The 23,147-nt window shown below is 43.6% G+C and overlaps 1 protein-coding gene across 1 annotated transcript in view; it reads right to left on the bottom strand.

Moving 5' to 3' along the window:
- Positions 1 to 10,717: 10,717 nt before the first annotated feature.
- Positions 10,718 to 23,147, bottom strand: part of AFF1 (AF4/FMR2 family member 1) — a 46,011-nt gene continuing 33,581 nt past the window's right edge. Inside the window, exons 13-21 of the mRNA XM_017744112.1 lie at positions 20,786 to 21,026; positions 19,906 to 19,997; positions 19,632 to 19,695; positions 18,693 to 18,829; positions 18,382 to 18,453; positions 17,666 to 17,759; positions 17,520 to 17,563; positions 16,519 to 16,763; positions 10,718 to 13,899 (exon numbers count right to left, since the gene is read on the bottom strand). Of these exons, the coding sequence (XP_017599601.1) occupies positions 13,778 to 13,899; positions 16,519 to 16,763; positions 17,520 to 17,563; positions 17,666 to 17,759; positions 18,382 to 18,453; positions 18,693 to 18,829; positions 19,632 to 19,695; positions 19,906 to 19,997; positions 20,786 to 21,026 (1,111 nt within the window). The 3' untranslated portion in view covers positions 10,718 to 13,777. The remainder of the gene's footprint in view (positions 13,900 to 16,518; positions 16,764 to 17,519; positions 17,564 to 17,665; positions 17,760 to 18,381; positions 18,454 to 18,692; positions 18,830 to 19,631; positions 19,696 to 19,905; positions 19,998 to 20,785; positions 21,027 to 23,147) is intronic.

Here is a 23,147-nt window from a genome sequence, read left to right on the forward strand (position 1 = left end):
GCAAAGGAGGCTGTTTGAGACCATGGCTGCTTGTGAGGGCAAGTACAGCATCACAAAACAGCTCTCTGCAGGGCTTGGAACCAATGGGATCATTCAGTGTTCTCAGCACAATTGAAGGTGCAATCTCAGCCTACCTTCTTTTCCTCTTGATTGGAATGGACTTTCCAGCCACCTTCTCTATGGTATGTTTTGATAAAGAATTACAGCTTTGAACAATTCTGGGAAGTGTCTTAATCTGGGAAAATAGATATTTCTTTATAGTTAAAGAATGCCCCGTGTTACAGTGTGTTCACACAGCAGTGTAGTGAAGTGTTTGCACAAACTCTGCAAAACACAGTCCCTGAGGTGGGCAGTTTTGAGCAGGAATTGTATACACACATTTTGACTGGAGATTATTCTCTACAGTGCAAAACACAGACACACAGACATATCCCCCATCTCTTCTTCTCCCTATGAAATGCAAACTCTGGTGGCTGTTCAGTAAGTTAATAAACCTACAGAGAATATGGGGTTAAATAAACCTTCCTGCAACTTGGTGGCTGGGAGTATTGGGCATCCTAACTGTGTTAGCATTAATGCTATCTTTTAATGCGATTTGGGATTGAAATTCAGATGAATGATAGAAAAAAGATGATTCAGGGATAAATTAAAATCAGCTATGCCTGTAACACCAGTTATTTCTAAATGAGATCGAGGTGTTTGTGTATATACAAGCAGTGTGTTGACTATGAGATGAGTTGTACACTTAGAGATTAACAGTTCCTCATGCTTTGAGGGTGTTGGAGGGAATTTTTGATTTGAAAGGGTGGCATCCTTTTTTTTGTATATGTACTGTATGGACTATCAGAAATCTGCAGGGAGAGTAGTGAAGTAATATTGACGTCCTTTATGTCTGTTATATAGAGAAATATAACTGCAGAAAACAAATCCACAATATATTACACATCATCTCTGAAGGGGATGCAGTGGGTCTGTAGAACTTTCAAAAAATGCTAAACACAGTATAAAACAAACATAAATGATAAATCAAATAATAATATATTTACACATTCCTTTATATATGTGCAGTAGTTCATAGAAAGGAGAGTAACAGCTGATAAACGATAGCTTTAAAAATTATTTTCATAAAATAAAATAAAATAAATATTTATCTTAAAATAAAGTTAAATTAAGTAATGGGATGAGACATTCAGCAATGCACACTGAATGAATTTATTAACCCTGAAGAAGGAAGCCATTGCAGAACGAAGTTAACACGACCCACACTGGAGGGCAGTGTTGGCTGCCAGAATTACTGTCAGTTCCTGTTAGCCCAGAAGGGTTTGTGCAACCTGGGTTTTGGAAAGGCTGGGTGTCCCAATAGGGGCTTCTGTGTTTTGGAAAGTTAAATACCCAGGCATATGCCTCACATGCTTAGACATCATATATAAGAATTATTTTTTCCCCTTCAGGAGGAACTTTGGTGTGAGTATTGTCTTTATCCACGGCAGTATCTGAAAGATTTTTGTGAAATGTGGCATAAGTCACTATCTTGTAGCTTCAGTCATGCACTTCAACCTATGTTTAACACAACTGATGTATGGCATAAATAGCTTCCAAATGCAAATTGTTTGGAAGAGCATTTTGATACATGTGAGGAACCACACAGATTGTAACAACACAATCCCAGGTAAAAGGGAAAACCCTTATTTGATCTAGCTGAAACAAGTTGTCCTGCTAAACATCAAATGTCTGCAAAACAGCAGGGAAAAAAAGCATTTATGAAAGACTAATATTAATAAGAGCACTGTATCAGCTCAGTGTTCCTCCTTCTCATGTTTCCTTCTGAAACCAAATTGCAACATGTACCATGATCACACCCAATTGTCTTAATGTCTTCTTGTATCATTGTGCTCCCAAAGCAAGGAACTTTCAGCTTAGTCACAAAGTTTTAAAAATTCCATCCATATATGTAAGTTAGAAGGGTACAAACCAATATATAATATAAATATGTATATATTTATTAAGGTAAATATCTTGGTATATAAACTCATGTTTAAAGGGGAAAGTCAGTGTTTAGATGAGGAAATAAAAATTCAAGAAAATAAATGTCTTTATTAGAGAAAAATGTGCAGCTAAGAAGCATAATGGTTTATTTAGCAAACATTATTGTTACAAAAGTAGTAACTCTCATACTAAAAAAAAAAACCCAGAAACCAAAGAAACCAAAATGGGAGTAAGCATCTTGTCCTGTGGCTTTATCAGCTGATGACTGGTGGTTGATTTCCTCCTCCTTAGACAAGTCACACATGATTTGTACTTCTCAGCCTGCAAATCAGAGGCAGGTGAAAGTCTCTGCTGAACATGTTGTACTTAGATGTTTGTCAGAAGCTCTCTTGCCTACCTCTACCAGCAAACAGAAATTGGCATTTCCAGGTAATGGGCCAGCACGGCTTTTGCAGGATTTTTATTATTGGTGCTGAGAAGGATATTCTCAGTAGCAATAATAATTTTTCCTTCAAACATTTTGCATTGCTGTGAGGGGTTGTGATACTGGAATACACACATTTACATATCAACCTGGCAGCCAGTACTACTTACACCTTCCCATAGCTGTGATGTTGAGGGTTCATTTTCACCCATGGTAGCAATTTGTGAAGGTGTCAGTGCCAATACCAATTTCCCTTAGCAGCAGGATTCTCTGTAAATAGAATCAAGCAGAATCTGTCATAAATCAGTCTTTTTTTTTAGAAACAATGTGTGAGATCAGGACTTTTCTACCTTTTTCCAAGTCAGAGTATTTTGAGACCTATCACATGAACAGTGAAAAAATAAAGTGAAGATTTTCTAGGTAATGCTTCATATTCTGTTAATACACAGGATTTTTGGTAGCAGTTATCACAATAAGAAGCTTCTTTTAATAGCTTTTTTTTATATAACAGAGCTCAAGAGATTGCCTTTCATGTTTCCGTTGTCCTGTTGCTTTTGGTGGGCACTGTAGTGTAAGACCTCAAAGATCTGTGTTCATCAGGAATGGACAGAGTACACTGGTAGGTTATTCACTGGTTTAGATGGAGATTCTCTCTTCCCCCAATTTAGAAGAGCTGTTCTTGGTGCTCCATACATAAAACTGCATTTCCGTACCCGCTTATGCTCTTTTGGAAATCCTTTCTATTACCTTCACACAGACCCTGGTCCTAGCCTTGGACTGGGTCTCTGATTTCTCTCTTCTCTGATCTTAATTCTTCAAATGCTTTTGTCATTGGAAAGCCCACTTTCAACTGTGAATGAAGATGAATTTCCTTGCCAAAAGATACTTGTGCTCACAACAGGATCCCACATGTGAATCTCCTTACCAAGTTTATCCTTAGCTTAGCACAAGCTCTGCCCCCTTCCCTGGGTCAGAAGGGACAGGTTCTCTCAGTCTTGGTGTAACCCCAACTCTGCTGACATCTCTTTCCCAAGGCCACTGATTCAGGTATAACAGACCCCTGATCCTGGGGTCTGATCAGGAAATAGAAGCCTCTCTCACTAAATTAGTCCCAAAATAGGTCTGAATTCCTTTAAAGCAGGATAATTATGTATCCAGTGCCCTAGCCTTGTCCCTGTTTCAATCTTGGCTTTAGTTCATCCGAGTAGATACCAATCCATCAGAAACGGGACTCACCATGCATTCCTAGCCTGACACTGTCTCTTGTGTTCTCCCATGTGGGATCCAAATGCCCTTTTCTCAACAGTGGACATTCTGGGCTTAGCTGCCTGTATAGCCTGCTGCTTTGTGTTGAAAATAACAAAATATAGTAAGGATTGTTAGAAGACTCTTTAGGGGAATTCTCCCCCATTTCTACACACTAAAACACTCTAGATCCTAAGACCAGTGAAATTTCATTCCAATGGAGTTAACTCAAATGGAGAACTAAGCTGAAAACATTTTTAATCTGTTTTACTCTGTTGTGTCTTAGTGCTCCATTTGGATAATTAGGTACAGCTTCTGGAAGGAAATCAAGTGCAATCATTAACAGCAATCTGGGTGTCTGCTGATTTCCAGAACAAGTGTAAAAGAGTAAGAACAAACTGAAGCTTTCAGTAAAGAGAGAACTTTGGGTTTAGGTGAATTCAAGCTTACTGGCTTGCACATAGAGAAGTTGTTTCCATATTCACTTCCTGTCCCTGTTGTATGAAGCAATCTGTAGTTTGCTTTAATTACTGTGTAATTGATTCCTAAAGATAATACCTTCTTTATGGTCACTGTCTGTGCTACAAGTCAGAAAGAAGCTTTTACACTAAGCTAGTCCTGAAAAAATCTTTTTGATCCTTTTCAAGTCTAGCTGTAAACAATGAAAGAATCAAATATTCCCAGACTTCAAATGGTCCAGGACAACCTTCCTTTCCTTCATTATCTGGAGACAAGGCTTTCATTTTGTAGCCAAATAAGCATCAAAGGATCACAAACTTGGAAAGAGCAAGTTATGGAGGATTATGTGGAACAACTGCAATGGACACTTTTTTTATTATTATTATTATTATGAGAGTCAGTGCAATACTCCTTTGGCAGTTCCCAGTTCAGCATTTGTAATGGACAGAGACGCCGTAAGTGAAACATTATGGGATTCATTAAGTGTAATTTTATAGGTTGTAACTAAAACCATTGACACTCAATAGAAATTTTTAATACAATGCCTTTTGTTGTACATTATATTGAAAATTGTATGTATATCCAAGAGAGTTTGGTCATGGTTATGTTTCTGTTAACAATGATTAAGGGCAAAATAACATTTCTTTTACCACATAGTTCAACAAATTAACTGCACAGAGAGACGGAATTCTAATCCAAGAACTATTTCCACGTAAGCAAGGAACAATTGCTAAATACTGCTGAGCCAGCCAACAGAGAACAAGTGTGTGCCAGGAAAGTAACAAATGAAACCCTGCCCTGTACGCTGCTGTATGAACCAGTGGGAACATCACTACTCTGGGTGTTCCTAATGGGGTGCCAGAAATCTTTCTTCTTTCCTGGTGGTCAGGGGAAGATGCAGAGCTCTGCCCTGCTGGCTTGCACAACTGAAAGAAAATGCAAATTTTCTCCTTTAGATGGACTGGAGAAAACATGCTTTGCAGAGGCAAGAAGAGGAGGAAGAAAATCAGCATGGGAGTACACAGAATCTTGATTTATGTAACTCCCTTTTGAAGGACAGGAACCCCCTTAGGTTCTGTCAGGGCCTTGAAGTAATTTCTTATGCAAACCAACAAAGCCAATAGAAAATATTCCTTTTTAAAAGTCCTCTAGCTTTCAGTAAGATCATGACATTTGCAGGGACAGGTGAGCTGATGTGAGAAGAAAACAGCTTGGTATCACTGCTTCAGGGCTTGTCTCCCAGTGCAATGTGGCTGAGAACCTGGCAAAGGCTTCCTGGCATCTCCGGGAGAGAACATCTCACTCCTCTCTAGAATTTTGTGATATTTTAGCAAAGGACAATGCAGAACTGAGGGACCTCTATGCTGTAGCCTGAGCCCATTAGTGAGGATTATTTGGATTAAAACCGCCCTCTCCCTGTTAAGCCAAGCAGAATCTAATCAGAAGGGCAGTTGAGCCTTTGCCCTACCATAGTGCTTATCTGTAAGAGCTGGCATTTGTTGGACCTGGCCTGAAACGGTTTGGCTGCTTAAAGAGATGGCAGATGACAGTTTCTGTAGTTGCTAAGCTCTTAAAACAAATAGTGATCACACTGTCAAGTCCTGTTGAAATGCTCCATACTGCATCCCAAAAAAGAAAGAGGAAAGGTTAGCACTACACAGCAGAGCACTTGCAGAAATACCATAAATCCCTGATGGCACCTGGAAGGTGAAACAAAATCAGCCTTCCCAAGGCAGATGGTGCACCCCCTCCTGACCATGAGCTGCTGCTGATAATCCACCTGCACTGTATCCCAGTGAGCCGAGCTCTGTTTCACACACTTGGACACAGATTAATCAAGAGATTCCCTAAAGCTGAAGAAGTAGACACCTGGCAGTACAAGAAACAGTCCACACCTGCTCCTAACCCCAGGTGAGCCAACAATGCCTCCTAATCCATAGGGCTGGGGGCAGCTGGGGGAAACAGTTACTCAAATGACAACCCCTAAGGTGCAGACCTCAGGAAAACAGACATGGGAAACTCCAGTCCAGCAGCTTCCATTCCAAAGGCTCTCCCCTGTTTTTTTAGAGTTCTGTATTTAATCAAACTGATTTCTGTATCCCTTTCCTGGACTTACTGGTTCCTCTTCTTTCTGCCTTTCTCTATCAAGCCACAGGCAAATAACTGCTCTAATGGAACATGGAAGCTGCTTGGAAAAGTTAAAACTTTATGAACCCTCTCAAGAGCTTCCCTTCCTTTCAATGCTATTGTCACTAACATTGACATGAAATCATTTTGAGCAGAACTTCATGTCTTTGCATACATTAAATTATTTGAAGAGACACCTCAATGTACAGCCACAGAAGACATTGGATTATTAAAACTGAAAAAAATAATAAATCAAAAGCTTTGGCTTCGCTTCTGCTATTTGGGTTTTTCCACAGAGGCTTTATCATTTTTCCCCAGCTGTGACAGCTCAGCTGTAGGACTGAGTCTGGAGTCAGGAGTTACCTCACCCAGGGTAGGCTCCCTGTCCCAGCAGCTCTCACCTCGCTCCCCTGTGCAGACATGGCTCTCCTCAGCTCAGCCTCTCCCAGCAGCTCCAGCCTTACCTGCAATTTCCCTGGAGAGACAACTTCTTGCTCTCAGCTTGCAGAGGTACCAGTAAGAATTGGGCCATGAAGCTCTTCCTGTTGATCTGCAGGGATGGAAGGGAGAAGAGACCATCAGTGCCTGCCCCTTCCCTCCCTTCCAGACAAGCAGAGAATTACCTTGCACAGACAGGCTTTCTGACAACGAATACCCCACAAAATGAAAGCGAGCCCTGATGGGATCTGTGCTGACAAAGGTTGGGCTCTGCCATTGGCAGGTGCCCGGGTGTCACAGAGCGTCAGAGGTCGGAGCTGCACACCAGGGGCTGCTCACAGACCCTGCTGGAGCTCGACACTTCCAAACGTCAGGACACAGCCATGTCACCAAACCCCCGTGCCTTGCCCAGCAGCTGAGAAGGAGCCATGCAGGGAGCCCTCAGGTACCAAATTGTGCAGCTGCTTGGTCCAAAGGCTGCAGGCTCGGGCATTCAGTGAAAAAAAGTGGCAAGAAATTTTGTTACTTGAACATTTTGAGCAGTGATGGAAACTCAGGGAGGCTCTTTACCAGTCCTGACAGGAGAAGTCCTGGAGCAGGGCCTCTGCAACGAGAATTTCACATGTAAATTATTGGTTAATGGGATAAGAAAAACAAACTGACACTGGAATTCTGTAGCCAGAGAAACACCACAGCAGCTCAACTAATCTCTATGATTCACAGATTCTTTATCCTTCCTTCAAGTACAGCTGATTCCTGAAAGACTTCATGTGAGAAAAGGCTTCTGCACACCTAGTAATCCCCTCAAATGGTGAATGAATGTGGTATTAAATCATTTCAGCCAGAGAGACACAATTAATCTAAAAAAAAAATTAAAACAACACATCACTGATAAGGTACAAACCATCAATTCCAAGAATACCTAATTTCCTGAACAAATCAAGGACATGATTTGTTCACCTTGATGATGAAAAATAAGTACCGGATGATTTTTTCATGAGAGCAGATTCCTGCAGCTCTGTTGCTCTGACTACCTGTCAGCTGAACAATCTTCCTTCACATTTGATTGCTACACTGTAACTCTACATCCTAAAATTTTCTCTGAAAAGAGGGAATCCCTTATTAACTTCCTGTTTTCAACCACAACAGTAACAGCATGTTTTGCTGCCTGCCCTCATCCAAGACACTAGAGCTACTGCCCAGCCTCCTTCCACCTAACCCAGTTCCCCAGCCTGAACTTCTATAGTCACTGGAAATAAAATTGGAGGTTTAATTTCACCTTTTTTTTTTTTAGTTTTATTATAAAATTTTGTACTTCCTCAGCTTTAAACATACATTTTTGTTTTAAAGGATATAAGCTCTTGGGTCCTGTTTTCCCATGCTTACTGCTGGATTTATGAGGAGAATTAATTTGCCCTTGGAGCACTTAAAAAAAAAAAGATATTTAAAAAAAAAATCCACATTTATTTCTTTACCAATGTTCTAGATATTTAAAAAATCCACATTTATTTCTTTACCAATGTTCTTGCAAACGTTTGCCATTCTCCAGTTGCCACCAGTCATTGCACACTCATGGTGCATGGTCTGTCCCACTCACACAGTGCCAAGGAATCACTGGAGAGGAACAGGGATGCACCAGGACCATGTCTGAACTGTGCTGTGTCAGCCACCAAATTGCAGCATGGGATTTTCTATTTTCCAGGGCAAACCTTGCCCTTACACAAAATAACAGCAGGGGGAAGTAATGCCTCTGTCTGGAGTGAGTCTTCTCCTCCACTGGCTACAGAAAAACAATGAACTCTTTGCCTGTAGCTTAATAATCATCACAGAGAATCCAACTGGCTGTTAAGAGACAGATTTAGTCTGCTAAAATAAATGGTGTGCCTGTGATCTGCAGATTTCTCCTCCCCTTTTACCTCAGCCAGACTGTTTAGTCTAATTTACTACCTGCACTCAGCTTAACTATTCCACTTAGCACTGAATATACTCAAAAGCTCATTTCTCCCAGCTGTGTGGCTTAAAAGAGATTTTGTGCGTTGACTTCAAGATATACACCCCTAATGCCCCCAAGTTCTGATCTGCCTGCATGGTATTTCATGACCTGGTCTGGAGCCCAGCTACTTTTTGCTCACAACCTCCCTGGTCCAAAAGATTCCAACTACTCCCAAGGCACTACATTGTCTAAGTAATGACTCCCTTATAATTGTTAAGCTGACAGTATTTTCTGATTCTTTCAAATGAAAATTTAAACAAAGACTTGAATTTACCACAGCTATAGTTTCCAAATGAAAAGGTACATCAGGCATCTGGGGAAAAAACCCCACATGCAACAAGTAAAAAACAGATGCATTTTATTACTTGGAAACTGGAAAAAAATCTGAACTATTTTTTCCATTTACAAGTATTTCTTCATATGCAACTGGCCAGCAGTAAAATCAAGATTTCACTAAATAATCTACAAGTTTTGCAAGTGCCTCTGACAGTGTAAAACATGGCCTTAATGTTACAACATGAAATTCTAGGCACAAAAAACCCTTTAACCTCAGCAAAACTGAGTAGGAGATGAGGAAAACCCAGTGGAAACTCTGGGAACCAAATACTGTGATAAAATACATCCCAAAGCAGCAGTGAGTGCACACTGCTCTTGTAACATGCACAAGCTTCAGGAACACAAAGTTTATGGAAACACATTCAGAAAGGTTCATGATAGCCCAGGAACAGTGTTGGTTTTTGTGACAGGGATTGCTGAAACTGCAATTACTGTAAGGAAAGCACAGGTTGCCAGGGGGCTATTTTAGTGTTTGGAGAGCAGCACAGGGCTGACAAAGTGCAATCGACTTTAACTCAGCTGTTTTGCCAAAAATGACATTTGTCTTTGAAGAGGATAAGCCAAGCCAAAGACAGAATGCAAGCTCATCTATAATCAATAAAAAACCTCAAAATAAATTAAACAGGGTTGCAAAATTAGGTTTGGGCAATAAAGACTTGATAATTAAAGAAACTACAACAAAGTATTACTGGAAAAATATTTTTGGCTGTTTTAGCCCAGGGGGGCCACTGCCCTGGGCAGAAAGCCAAGCAGCAGGGGAGCCAACACTTGCTACAGCCCCACATCCTGCCTAGCTGGATGTCCTCCCTGCTGGCACATTCAGCACCATTCCCATCCCACCCCCAAAATTAACCCTCCCTGCTTTGCCCTGGCCGTGCACTGACCACAGTGCAAGAGTGCATTTCTATGCAGAGCACCTGTAACAGCAGCATTTCTAGTGGGTACTAAAGCAGGTGTCAGTATCCTCTGCAACTGACACAGTGCATGAGAAAACCACATCCATTATTAGCAAACATCCTGGGGGCAACGCCTGCTGCAGAGTAGACCTGAATCACACACACAAATTATATATCAATATTGCAGAGATGCCAAAACCATTCTTTCAAGGAACAGCTTGGAAAACAAAAAGTGGGAAAAGCCTCCAACAGGAAGTGCAAATCCATGGCAAAGAGATCCCCTTGTAAACCAAGACATAGCTGCCACAGGGCATGAAATCCTGTGGGACTCCCTGAGGGAAATCCTTCTCACAGCCCTTCAGAAACCAATCCAAGCTCACAACACCTTTGTGGCAAACACAGAGAAGGACCCTTCAGCCACCACTTCTGTGCCTTGCCTCCTGGTTTTCTTATTTATCTTGTTGGACTGCCTGAACCCAACTTGTGGAATGTTCCTGTCAGGGAGCACTCAGAGCTGGGCTCTGCTGGCTGTCAGCAGCTGGCCCAGCACAGCCTTCCCTGGATCAGTTTTGGGAGGGTAGGAGGAACATGTCCCGAGTCATGGCACTCCTGCCACTCTGAGCATCTACATCTGCACCATTTTTGGGCATTAATGAAAGGGCAAGGGGCAACAAACAGGGCAGCAAAGGGAACAAGAGACTTCTTGTACAGAAATTCATACCTAAACCTCATTCAGAAGGGAAACACTAAGGCCATTCAGAGAAAAGCTACGCTAGAATTTCTCTCTGCAAGAAGCTGAGAACACAAGGACTCTTGAAACACCTCATAACAAACATTCATTTATTGTTTATTTCCCCCATATGAATCAACCATCTCAGAAATTCCATCACACGCAGGGCAGAAAAAAGTTATATACAAGAGGGACATACATCCCCAAAAAAAGATGTACAGATTTATCATGGGAACCAAGAGGGAGGGGAGAGGACAAAACCAAAAACAAGGACATTGCAGTCAGACTTTGACTTTCAGTTACAGAAGAGATCTCTATCTCCATGTAAGTGGGGTTTTCAACTATTAAATAAATGGCATCTTAAAAATAGAACATTTGACAATTTCAACACATGTATTATTATTTCTTTTAAATAAATATTGCATGGAAATGATGCTGCTTTGCCACCATAGCTGCCTCCTTTCCTTCTGGGATTAAACAATCACCCCTGGTTTTCCTTGGATTAATGGTTTGCTTCTTAATGGCAAACGTTATTTCCTCCACTGCTACGTTTTGATTTCTGTTTTTATTTCTTTTTAGTTTGTTTCTTTTAAAGACCTGAATAGGCCCAGGTGAAATCAATGAGCTTCTTTCCTAACCCTCTGCAGGCCTCTGACCTGGCTCAAAGTTGAAATATGATGGCTTTTTTAAGAATTTCCTATTATTTAAACAGTCTTCTCTGTGTCCTGAAACAAAACCTATGTTCCTGCTGTGGAGCCTGGGAGTGATGCTTCCACAGATTCCTTTCGAAGTGAGAGCCCTCAAAGGTCCCCCCACACACCTGTGACACAAACTGCCTGTGATTTCCTTTCCCCCAAAGCCCAGGGGAGTTTGTGCTGGGAATGGGAGCAGCCCTCGCGTGACCGCTTTCGCACAGCGGCGAGCACCTCTCCTGGCAGCAGGGAGGGACATGGATGTGCACAGAAGGAAAGTACCAGGACACCCCTGTCCCTGCTGCTCCTTATGCCTTCCCCTAACACTCTGCTATGGTTCCTGCAGGCTCCCACAGTGGTCTTCAGGTTCAATAAAGCTTTCATCTTTCCTCCTCCTCCTCAGCTGGTGATCCTAGAAATAGCTTTGTCTGAAGACAAAGTCCGAAGGTGGCATCGATCCACCAGTGTGGGATCGAGCTCCAAAGTGCACATCAGCCTCCAGGCTGGCTGCCCATCCACACACTTCCTGAGAACAAAACAGTTAATGCTGAGCCCTTCTTTGTCCCTGGCTTACTCCAAGCACTCACTGCTCCAGGGAGGAGGAGTGCAAGCGAAGCTTGATAGGTAAAATAGGGAGGGGGGACATGAATCTTCCTTCCATTTGTTAGGACAGCTCATCCCTGAAATGCTCTGAGGATTTTAACACAGTGAACATAAAAGGCCAGTCCCTTCAAGGTGCAGAAGGGCCCAGCCATGATCCCAGTGGTCCTGCACTGCCAGGGAAGGTGACAGGAGAGCACCCCTTTGCTTGGGACCAGCACATTCCTGCCACCTCCTCCCAGAGCCAGGAGGAGCCCAGGCTTCCCCATGGCAGGGACCGCTTCTACAGAAGCTACTTTTGGAAATGAAGACCTTTTGCTGGTATTTATTTACCATCCATTTTCATGAGCCTGAAACCCATGAGCAGGTATTTTGCAAAGAGGGTACTGCTGCACATCTGCAGACCTGTTCCTCCATCATGAAATTATGTGGAAAAGGGAGATTATTCTTCCTTGTAAACACCATTGTTTTGGGATACCGTCTTTCTCTTCACCAGTCCCATGGGTCTGTCAGAGAGGGCGAGGGATGTGAGAGGGGACCAGCGGGCTAAGGCACACTATTACATACGGGGATGGCAGGATGCTGCTGCTGTCACACAAGGAATCTTTGGGTAGAGAAGGGTGTCACCTCACTGAATGCACAAATGCCATGGGTGCTGCCTTCACTGATACTGTTACAAGGACAAAATGCTTGGAAACAGCTCGTTATTCCCTTTCTTGTTCCCTTGACAGGTTTTTAAGTCACTGGGCCCATCCTATAGTATGGCTGAGAGAACACATGAGTTGTCTCCCACATGAAGAAAACCCTACTTTGGTACAAATCCTGCTCTTAGATATTCACCAAGACCCTCAATGGTTGCAGGCAGATATCCAAATGAAAAATTTATCTTATGTTCCACATTCAGCCACTTAATCCTTCCTTAATCAGAAGCAATTCCTTCCCATGGAAGCTCTCAGAACAATGTCCAAGCAATGACAATGAAGCAGTGCAGCTTTCCAGCCCCACCCACTGAAATGACAAAAATCAGCCCAACAAAGAATCCTCATGGTGACATCTCTCAGCAGAGAGGTGGGGCTGCTCCAAACACACCACGTTGTTTTGCCACCCCAACTGTGTTTGGCTTGCAAGGCTAAAGCTGAGGCAGCCCCTCAGTAACACAGCTGGAGTGCCTGGGGCATGGATGCGCTCGAGAGCATAGCAAGGAGGACCAAAGCAGCGATGATCTGAAAAGGAAACTTGCAGCACTGAAGGCAGTGGCTTCCTCAGTTCTGTCAGCTGGCTGACAAAAGTAGGAGGGTGAGGATGGAAAGCAGGCAGAGCAGATCCTTTTGCTGTTTTTCCTGTAACATAATGCCATTCGGCGCTTGATGAGGTTGCTACTTGCTCTTGAGGAACAAAGACACCAAAGATTGCATCTGTGCTTGCAAAAACAGCTCCTCTGACATGTTGTCTGGGCACACGACTGCTGCAGACTGTGGGATGTTGCATAACCACCTCTGGAGGCAGATTTCCTTCTTGTCAGCATCATGTGCAATTATTGTCCTGCTGGTTATTTGTAACAGAAATGTTTATAGACCATCAATACATTGGGCCATTCAGACAATTCATTGCACTTCGATCATTTTAAAGGAAGGTGCCATCCTCCGTCTCTTCTTTTTCAAGGTAGCAAAGTGCTACCCATGAAAAACACAGTTCAAGGGTTTTCCAGTGTAACCAGATAACTTCCAACTTTATTTAAAATATTTTCCCTTGCAGGTGCTTTGTACTGAACAATTAAAAAAAAATTAAACTGTTTCTGAGGCTTCGAAAGTGCAAAAAAACTTCAAGGTATTTAACCACCTGGAGAACCAGTTAAGGCATATTTGCTTCCAGTCTCAGCCACTGTAATCCCTGTCTGATGTAGTGTACCAGGTCTGTCAGGCTACTGGTCAGTGCCAGAGCACTCGTCACTCTGCTGAGCTCAGCAAAAAACTCTGGAAAAAAAAAAAAAAAGGGAGAGAAGGAGAAAACATTTGGTTGGTTTTATACACCAGGCACATCTGACAGACGAGGAGTGACAGCAGCAGCACACAGTCAGCTGGCCAGTCCTGTTAAACAGTGCAGACAGCTCAGTAGTGTCACAGGGCTGGGAAGGGTGGCAAGCACAGCAGGCAAGGCGGGCAACAGGAAAACATGTTTACACACACTGAGCCACTTCCTCATGTCCTGAGACTTTAGAGGACACAGAGACCCCATGGTAGGTGGGCAAAAGTTTGGATGTTCACACCACACAAGCTACTTCAAGCTTCCCCCAAATTCTAAACAGGCCAAATTTGAGTGTCTTCCTGAGCAGCACCCAGAAGCACACACAGCTGTGGTCCCTTTCCTTCATCCATCCTCAAACCTTGGAGACATCAGGATGTCTCTATTTGTGTAGCTTGCCAGGCTATACAGCTCTGATTTGGATTGCTTATAGTTGAGCATGTCTCACATTCTTCCCATCCCACCAACTCCAGACATCCCACTCCTCTTCCCACACAGGAGGTGGCTCCTGCAGCACACCTGACCCTGCCATGAGGAGCTGGCAGGCTGCAAGCCCTGCTGTGCTGGCAACCATCTGTGCAGGTGACCATGAGCTGTGGGAAATTCTCACACCTATTCCTTTGCGCTCACCTTTCCAAGACATTCCTGCATGACCTGCCTCCCACTGACACAGGCCCAGTCCCTCACTCTTCAGCTCAACCATGTTGGCTAAACACCTTTCCAGAAACTGGTCATTCTCAACTCTTCTTTTTGATACACAAAGACTGAAGCTAGAGGTGGAAAATTTCTGCTTGGCTGTGCAAGGAGCTCTTCAGAAGCGGAGTACACACACTTCCTTTCCAATACTTGCCAATGCAGAAGCAGAGAATACATTCCCTCTGATTTTCCTGCTTTTGTTTACAAAATCCATGCCCTCCAAGGGGAATAGATGGAGTTCAAAGCCCCTGTCTGAGCAAACAGAAGATAACTTGATCTGTCAGCACAGCATCATGTGAAAGGAGAGGGACTCCATATCCATGCCTGCAGCCTCAGCTTGTCCTTGCTAGGGAAGATCAGAGGCTGGAAGACAGCCTGTTAAGAGTCTCGTGATCCACAGTGCTCCATGAATTACAGTGAGGAGCTGGGACCTGTTAGTGGGCCCTCCAGAAGGATCTTCAGCTCTGCACAAGTGACTTGGACAGCAGTTACAGCTCACTGCTTTCCAACAGCTTAGGACTTCCTGGTTTATAGGATCTTGATAGCTAAAGGCTACTGCTCTTTCTTCCTCTTCTTATGCCCTATGAATTGTATAAAAGAATCAAGGATGTGGCCTTTTTTATTCATTTTGCATTCTCACTCTCTGTACCTCTTCATACATTACACTGATTATCAGTAAGTTCCAGTTCTGAAATGCCTCCACCGTCCTGAACAGTGACAACACCACCAAGCCTACATGAGTATTTACTGGCCTCTGCACAGATCCACTCCTTAGAGAGTATTTAGTAGCCCACTCATGATCCCCCTACATCGGGACCAGTCACAGAGCACGTTTTGAATTTAGTCTTGACTGATGCAAGGCTGTGCTCAAGCTGCCCTCCCACACATCTTCCTCCATGACTCACTCCTTTGGCTTATTAGCAGCATCCACTGCTTCTATGTGACAGTCTTTTATCAGCCTTTTGAGGACAGAACAGAAAATACATCTGCAAGCACAGATTTGCTCAGAGGACAGCCAACATCCAGTTATTTTATTCAGAGGTGACTTGGAAAGCCTTTTGATTTTCAACAACTGCCTCATTAGTGTGAGGATTTTTACAGCCTTCCAACAATTCAGCCAGGCACATTGTGCTTACTTTCCTTTGCAAGTTTGCCAACAGGTCATGGCAATGCATCTCTTTGCCCACAGTGGCTCACAAAACTTTGTGTTTTATGAAAAATGACACTGCTAAGGCCATGTGGGATGGCAGGTCACGGGCTGGACTGCACCCACCCTGTGGCTTTTGTGTATTCACCACAGGACAATACAACATTTTTAACAACAAAACTGTAAAATTAAAAAAAAAGTTGCAGCAATTCTAGGAATTGCTGCTGGCAAATACTGGGCACGTACCCAGCAAGGACTCAAATTCAAGAGCTGCTCAGCTTCTCTGTTAGGCAGCTTCACCGTTTTCAAGACAAAATGACCTGGAAGTTTGACAGAAACTAAAACACAAGGCTATGGGCCAAAACGATGTTTTTAAACAAAGTGAATCAACTCAGAAAAGCTCAGTGCCCCAAAGGGAAAGACAGAAAAACCCCAACCCCCTTACGCTTCTTGTGCTACCTTGAAGCGAGCTGGCTGGTTTCCTGCACTCGACACCCTCATCCCGTAGCTCTTAAGACATTTGAGGATGCCAAGACAACCTTTTAATGGGAACACTCATCAATATATCACCATCAAGTATCTCTGCCAATATGCCCTGGCTGAGACATTCCACATATTTCAAGCTTTGATCTTTAGGTACGGTGCTTGCTGCACTGACTGTTGGGATTGAAGTAAGAACACACATAACCATGACACAAGACAGAAAAGACAAAGGGCAAAAACTTACCTTTATTCTTTCTGGCCAGTGCATCAGCCTTTTCCCAAATTTCATATGCATGAAGGATATAGGAGGTGATGTTGACATAGGAGGAGGTGACACTGGAGATATGACAGGAGACAGTGACAGTAGAGCCAGTGCTGTTGCCAATGCCATTGTGGCCAATGCTGCTGCTATCATTTGATCCTGGCTGAGAACTCACAGATCCAGCAGGAGAGGGTATTGGAGAGAGAGGAGAAGGCAAGCCTGTGCTTCTGCAGCAGAAAAGAAACACCACATTCAACTTCAGAGCTAAACATCTTTCCACAAGGCTGCCCCATGCAAGGAGCTATCCAGTGTCACCCAGGCTGGCAGCATGGAGTGGAATGCTGAAAAGTGAGATGTGTTCAGCTACAGCACAAACAATTGTACTTTGAGGGCAAGGCCAAGTTTTTGGAAGTGATTTAGAAGGACTCTGCTCAACAAGAGAAAATGTGGGGACCAGACATCAGAAAGGGCCACCCATCTATCTTCCAAAATCTACACCTACTTGTGAAAGTCTTCACCAGATTACCCAAGTGTTTTCCCTAATGCTTTCCAATTCAGGCACACTGAAGGAGGAAACTCTGGAGGCTGGAGCTTCTGGCAGCTACTCAGCGCAGCCAGGTCAGCCTACACACACTTATTTATAGACCCAGGGCAGCTAAATGTGGTCAGCCGGCCACCTTCCAGACACTGCCTGGCTCATCACACCCCCACCACTTCAACCAATCTAATTTTAGTCACTGGTATGACAGGGCTTCCACCACTGCTCTCAAGAGACCATTTACTTCCCAATGAACTAGCCTGTGCAAGGTGGCCAAACAATGTAACTGGAATCAGTACCACCATCAAAGTCCAAACAACCTTCTCCCAGCCATAGAATTTGAAAGACAGCCTGATAGCTGTCTGCCACATGAAATGACCACAGAAAAGCTCTTACTCATTGTCATTGAAACACAGACACGTGACAACAAATTTTTCAATCTTACCTTGCAACACCTGGAGAAGGTGCTTGTATTACTCTGAAATTACTCTGCAGCAAGGAATAAAAGTGTAGTTAGTTTTGGCCTGTTCAGCTGACATCAGTAACTACCACAGCCATCCAGCTGGCAGCTTAGTGATACCTGTGCCCTACCTTGAAGTGGTCATTCAGGAGTCTGGAATACCTCATTGCAGTGTCTTTTTTGTACCCAAACATTGCCATGTGCAGAATGGACTGGCAGCGCATGCTGTGAACAGAAACACACCCGAGGGTCAGTGTTTGTGCCCAGCCCCCATCAGCCTTGTGGGATGGAGGCAGGCACACCTCAGCTCTACTGGAAAGTCAAGAAAGCTCAAAATTCTCCTTCTTCTGATCATGATAAAAAAAGACTTTGTGAAAAACATCACAAGGGAAAGAAACAAACAAGGAAGGGCCTTCTCTGGTTTTTCATACAAACAGGTGCCCAGGCTTGCAGAGGTGCCAAAGGCTGAGTAAGCCCCCATCCAGAAGTGCCTCATCCATGTTCAGCTACAGCTTCAGTTACACAGCTCAAACATAGGCAGCCAAATCACATTCTTTCACCTTAGGTGAAAGCCCTTATGTGGTTCTCAAGTTACCAGCAGATCAAATTTTAAAGCCTGTGCTTTCTACATGTGGTCCTTTACTGATCTCCCAGCTCACTTCAGAGACGTTTCAATTCATTCTGGTTTTTATATTGTGTTTTTTCCTGTTCCTTCATATTGGGTTTTTTTTTCTTTGCATAACTCTAACTCCCATTTAACTCATTCCTTCACCCCTGGAAGTAATGGATCTTTCCCTCTATCAAGTTTCAAAGCAGAACATGAAGGAACAGAAACACAATTACTCACCGTAACACAGCAAAGATTTTTCCATGTGAAGAGACTGAGGAGTCTGCAAATGGTTTCAGTGTCATAATGAATCTAAGGAGACAAAATAAACAGGACCTTGTCAGCCACCAGAGCGCTCTGAAGCTCCACAGACCGTGAAAAAAACAGCACATGCAATAATCTCAAAAAACAGCTGGAAAGTCAGGAAACCTGCCCCGAGTACCCAGTCCTGGCATCCAGAACTTTGTAAGATCTTGAGCAGAGGACTGTGTGCCAAAATGCCCTCCCCTCCAAATGTGCTGCCAAACTGTCACCCTCTGAAAGCCACTTACTTGATGAGAACTATGGTGTCACTGAGTATGCTGTAAGCTGATTTTGGTTCCAGCACGTCTGATTCCAAGGCAATCCCATATTCGATGAATAAAAGGGCAGCCTCCAGGTACTGCAAGGCCTTTCCAGTCTTGTCAGTCTATTGGGGAAAAAACTCTCATTTTTCAACTAGGACCAAACACACTTCTCTCAAGTGTACTTGAGCTCTCTTTTCTTCCTAGCTAGGCAGGATTTGAAGAAAGAAAAAGATTCCAGTCTGGCCTCTGGTGACAACTAAAAGGTTCTCAGCAGAACCCTTAATGTGATCCCAGTCATCAGCTCTGTGTGCTCCATTTGTATCTCTTCCTCTTGCTCAATGGTTTCCTTGAGTAATTTATTATCTTCACTTTTGTTAGATACTGTTGTCTGGTCTTGGAGGCTTGCCTTCTGCGAGGCACAGGGAACTTTCCCACTGCAGTATTCACTTCATTTTCACAGGTAAACAGAAAGTAGCAAATGGACATTATCTGACTGAGCCAAAATTAGCAAAGCAATATGTTCACTCCTGCACACTGTTAAACTGTGCAGAGCAGAGAAAAATCAGACTGTCAGGGCCACTTCCAAGTCTTGGCCACCAGCAACTCAATAGCTGCCAGGATCCTGACTTTTCAAAATATCTTAAAACTAACTGTTCCATCTGTTTTCCAAGGACTCTTTTATAGCTCTGCAAAGCTAACCCCAGACAATGCCAGTTCTGAATCCCATTGTCTAGATGTGTTTGCATCAAAGAAGAACATCTGAACACCTGCCAAATAAAGACAGCCTCCCAACACATGACTGAACATACTCCATGTATGGAGTAAGGAAGTCATGGTAGCCAGTGAACCTCATTCCCACACACACAGGTACCAGGGCTGAGTGCAGGAGCTGGTCAACATTCCCAGCACAAGGTCAAGGCTTACCATTGCATCAGCTTTGTGCTTTAGCCTCTGGGCCTGTTCAATGTAGTATTCCTTTGAATGCTGCCTGAATTGGGGACAGAGAGGAAAAACAGTTGAAAGAGAAACAGGGTAGGGTACAAGGCAGGTCTCACACATCTCAGAAAAAAGCAGAAGCCAGGGTGGTTTCAGGGCCAGCCTTGCCTCATGCCTTCAGGGGTTTTACCCATTTCTATGATCATCTTTTCAGATCCAGCCTTCAGAAAGTACAGATGAGGGGTGTCAAACAAAAACTTACTTTTCAAACTTGAGCAGAGGTCTCCTTGGCTTAGAGGTACCATTTGGCAAAGAAGGCACTGGGAAAGGCTTTGTGACCTCATCTGCAGATCCCTGAAAAAACAAAGAGATAAAGCTGGTTAGAGAGATATGCCTAAAATAATTCCAAAGCCCAGCTTTCCTAAATTTCAAGTGAAAATGTTTATTTGTCCCAAGCATAGTCTATTTTCCAGGCTCTCTTCCTCAGCAATCCCTGCTTGCTTCTCACCTGACTGTTTGTAATGCTTAACACCATTCAGACTTTTCCCAAGCACAGAGAAATTCGGCAGCAGGTTTCCTTACCCAATGACTAAGAGAGCAGTGAGGCTGCAAGCAGCACCGTTTTCATGTCCCCTAGCCAAGGCAGAATGGTAAGATCCATTCACACTTATTTCCACCTTAACCACACAACAATTGCTGGTTCCCCAATACTAACAACACTGTCAGGAAAAAGCAAGCAGTTAGAAGCCAGCTAATACAGTGTGCACAGTCTGGCTTAACACACACAGAGCAACATCCCAGACCACACCAGCCATGTAATCGAATTTTGTAACCCAGAAATGCAAAGAACCAGTTGGCAAGGATCATGAACCATTTTGTAAACAAGCTATAAAGGCTTATATCTGGGTTGTAGCCAATACCACAGGTTGCTTGTTTCTTATTTTAAGCAATCCCCTCTTTCTTTTTATAAGCACACCTATTTTTACACCAGTATTGTATTTGCAGTAGCCTACAATCCAAAATGGCGATCAGCATAAACATGATTCTCATGCCTTTGGTGTTTACAGAGTATGTTTCTAAAGAGAATCACATAGCACCCATGGGTTGAGGGAACCATCCCACCAGTTATCCTGGATACCTACTTTGATGTCCTTTGACAGTTCCATATGATTTCCCTCCACTTTCCTGTGTTTGGGAAACAAAGGATCCTTGTGGTTGCTCTTGTTCCTGGCAGGGTTATCCATGGCAGGCAGCTCATCAGTCTCATTTCTGGGTCTCTTTTGGGTCATCTTGGCTGACTTCGGTGCAGGCTGTGCAGTAGACATGGCCGGCAGTGGTGGGAGCACATCTTTCTTCTGGGTTTCAGAGGAAGCTTTTGATGCTCTGGAGATGGGAAGCAGATTCATGAATACGGTGTACATACAACGTAGAGATTTTTTACAAACTTAGTTACACCATGTACCAATTCTGTTTAAACTCCCCTGGAAGTGTGAGATGGCTTGTTAATACAAAGAATTCAACAAAAGCGAAACAAAACTTCAGGGGCTTCATTGCGCTTCAGGCAGCAAACCTTCACCTACCATCAACATACAAACAAGCTGTTTTTCAAGTTATATTATTATATGCCTATAAGTCTCAAAACTTGTCCTCGGAGCAAACACTTGCAACCAGAACATCAGGACACTGCAAAAAAAGCACACCTCCAATACAGCCCCTTTTCACTCCGAGAGGGCGTAGCAGTGGGGAACAAAGACACGCGGACCTCCTTGTAGCTCCGAAGAAGCTCGTTCATCCTAACGAGCCCAGCCTTTTTATGCTCTCAACTCAACCGAACTCAAGGGAGCCTTAACCGAAACAAGCACCCATTGGCTGGCCGCCACCGCGGTGTCGTTGTTCACATGTCCCTTCATCCAATCACTCTCTGCTCACGTGGTGTCCACACGTCTCCCCAGCCAATCACTGCCTCACACACGAGGCGACTCTCAACCGACTCTCCGGCCATCCAAGCCACAGCTGAGCCCTTCCCAGAGTGCTTTTTGGTGAACAGAATATAACAAATTTAACAACTCTAACAAAGGTATTCTTATTTCCCACATCTCCCCCTTTTTCATTTAATCAATAAAAACACACTGAGAAAAACCTGAACAGGTCCTGAAACATTTTCAAATGTAATATGACGAAGGAAGAGGGGGAGTACCCAGTAACAACCTTTCAAAACCACCAACATACGCCTGTGGCATGAACGATATGCACATGGTATCGGTACGTGTAGCATGCTCTGTCCATCTTGGGGGTAAGGCATTAGTAGTGCCTTCACCCTTCAGGACGGCGCAACAAATGGCCACACACACCGCGAAGGAACCCATTTCACATGGTGATCTGTGGAGACAAGCATAAGCCCTGCCCCATGTTAGTAGTAGGTCTAAGGGTCCTTTCCATTGCCCTGCAAACAGGTCCTTTACCATTACCAGAGGTCTGGGACGAGTCTTCATATTGAAAGAATATTGTCTTTGACATGCTGTTTGGCCAACCTCATCTCGATTTAATCTGTCACGTGGGCAGCCCACGAGGGAGGTAATTCAGTGACTAAAATCCCTGGGACGAATCACCCAACAAGGCAAATGAACTGCAGCACTGCCTGCCTCTTCCCCTTTTGGTAGATGGTATTTTCTGTGGTCAGAGATACTCACCCTGACACTTGATCCTGTATGTACTTTGACAGAATTAAACTGAGTTCTTCCTTTAAGACTTCCCAGATAAACTAGACAACACTTACAAAGTTGAGAGAGACTTAAAATGCTGTGATCTTAAATGGCAGAGATCATCACATTGAATAATACTAGATTTCTGATCATTTGAAGTTAGGATGACCAGGGAACTCTGGCAGCTCTAAACAGCACCAAATAGTTCTAAACTTTGTTTTATCACTTCTCTTTTACATATTTTTAATCAGTTTCTCAAAGTTTGCAAGAAAACACTGAGCAGAGAATCCCAGCTCAGGGACTGCAACATCAGAAGAGGAGGAAATGAAGTTTAACCCAGTGAGAAGACTGAGGTGTGATGGTGCACATCCTGCCTCATTCTGTTGTACATGGGACAGTCCTCTCCCCTCTTTTACCACACACTTTTCTCATGGTTTGGCCCCTACTCACATCACACACATGCTCCCAAGCTTCTCCACCTTGGCACAGCTGATGCTCCACACAGAGCACAGAACCATCACCTGACCTGCCCCAATGCACCCTCTCCCCAAAAATGCATCCTATCCTTCACATTCCAAAAGCCAGACCATGACTAAAACAGGTGTTCATTTTCACTGAGAAAAAGGGAGGAATAAACCCCAGCATTAAAGCTCTTCTATTACGACCACAGCTCAAATATCACTTCACCCAACTAAATGTTAGTCCCAATGCCTCAGTGCTTCTGGAGTGCATCAGTGTTTTCTCTTCAGAAAAGCAGTTTACTCCTATTGTCAGGACACAAACCTCAACACTGCATAGCAAT

The sequence above is a fragment of the Corvus brachyrhynchos genome, unplaced genomic scaffold, assembly GCF_000691975.1.
Source record: "Corvus brachyrhynchos isolate BGI_N302 unplaced genomic scaffold, ASM69197v1 scaffold229, whole genome shotgun sequence".
In the NCBI taxonomy this organism is placed as follows: Eukaryota; Metazoa; Chordata; class Aves; order Passeriformes; family Corvidae; genus Corvus; species Corvus brachyrhynchos.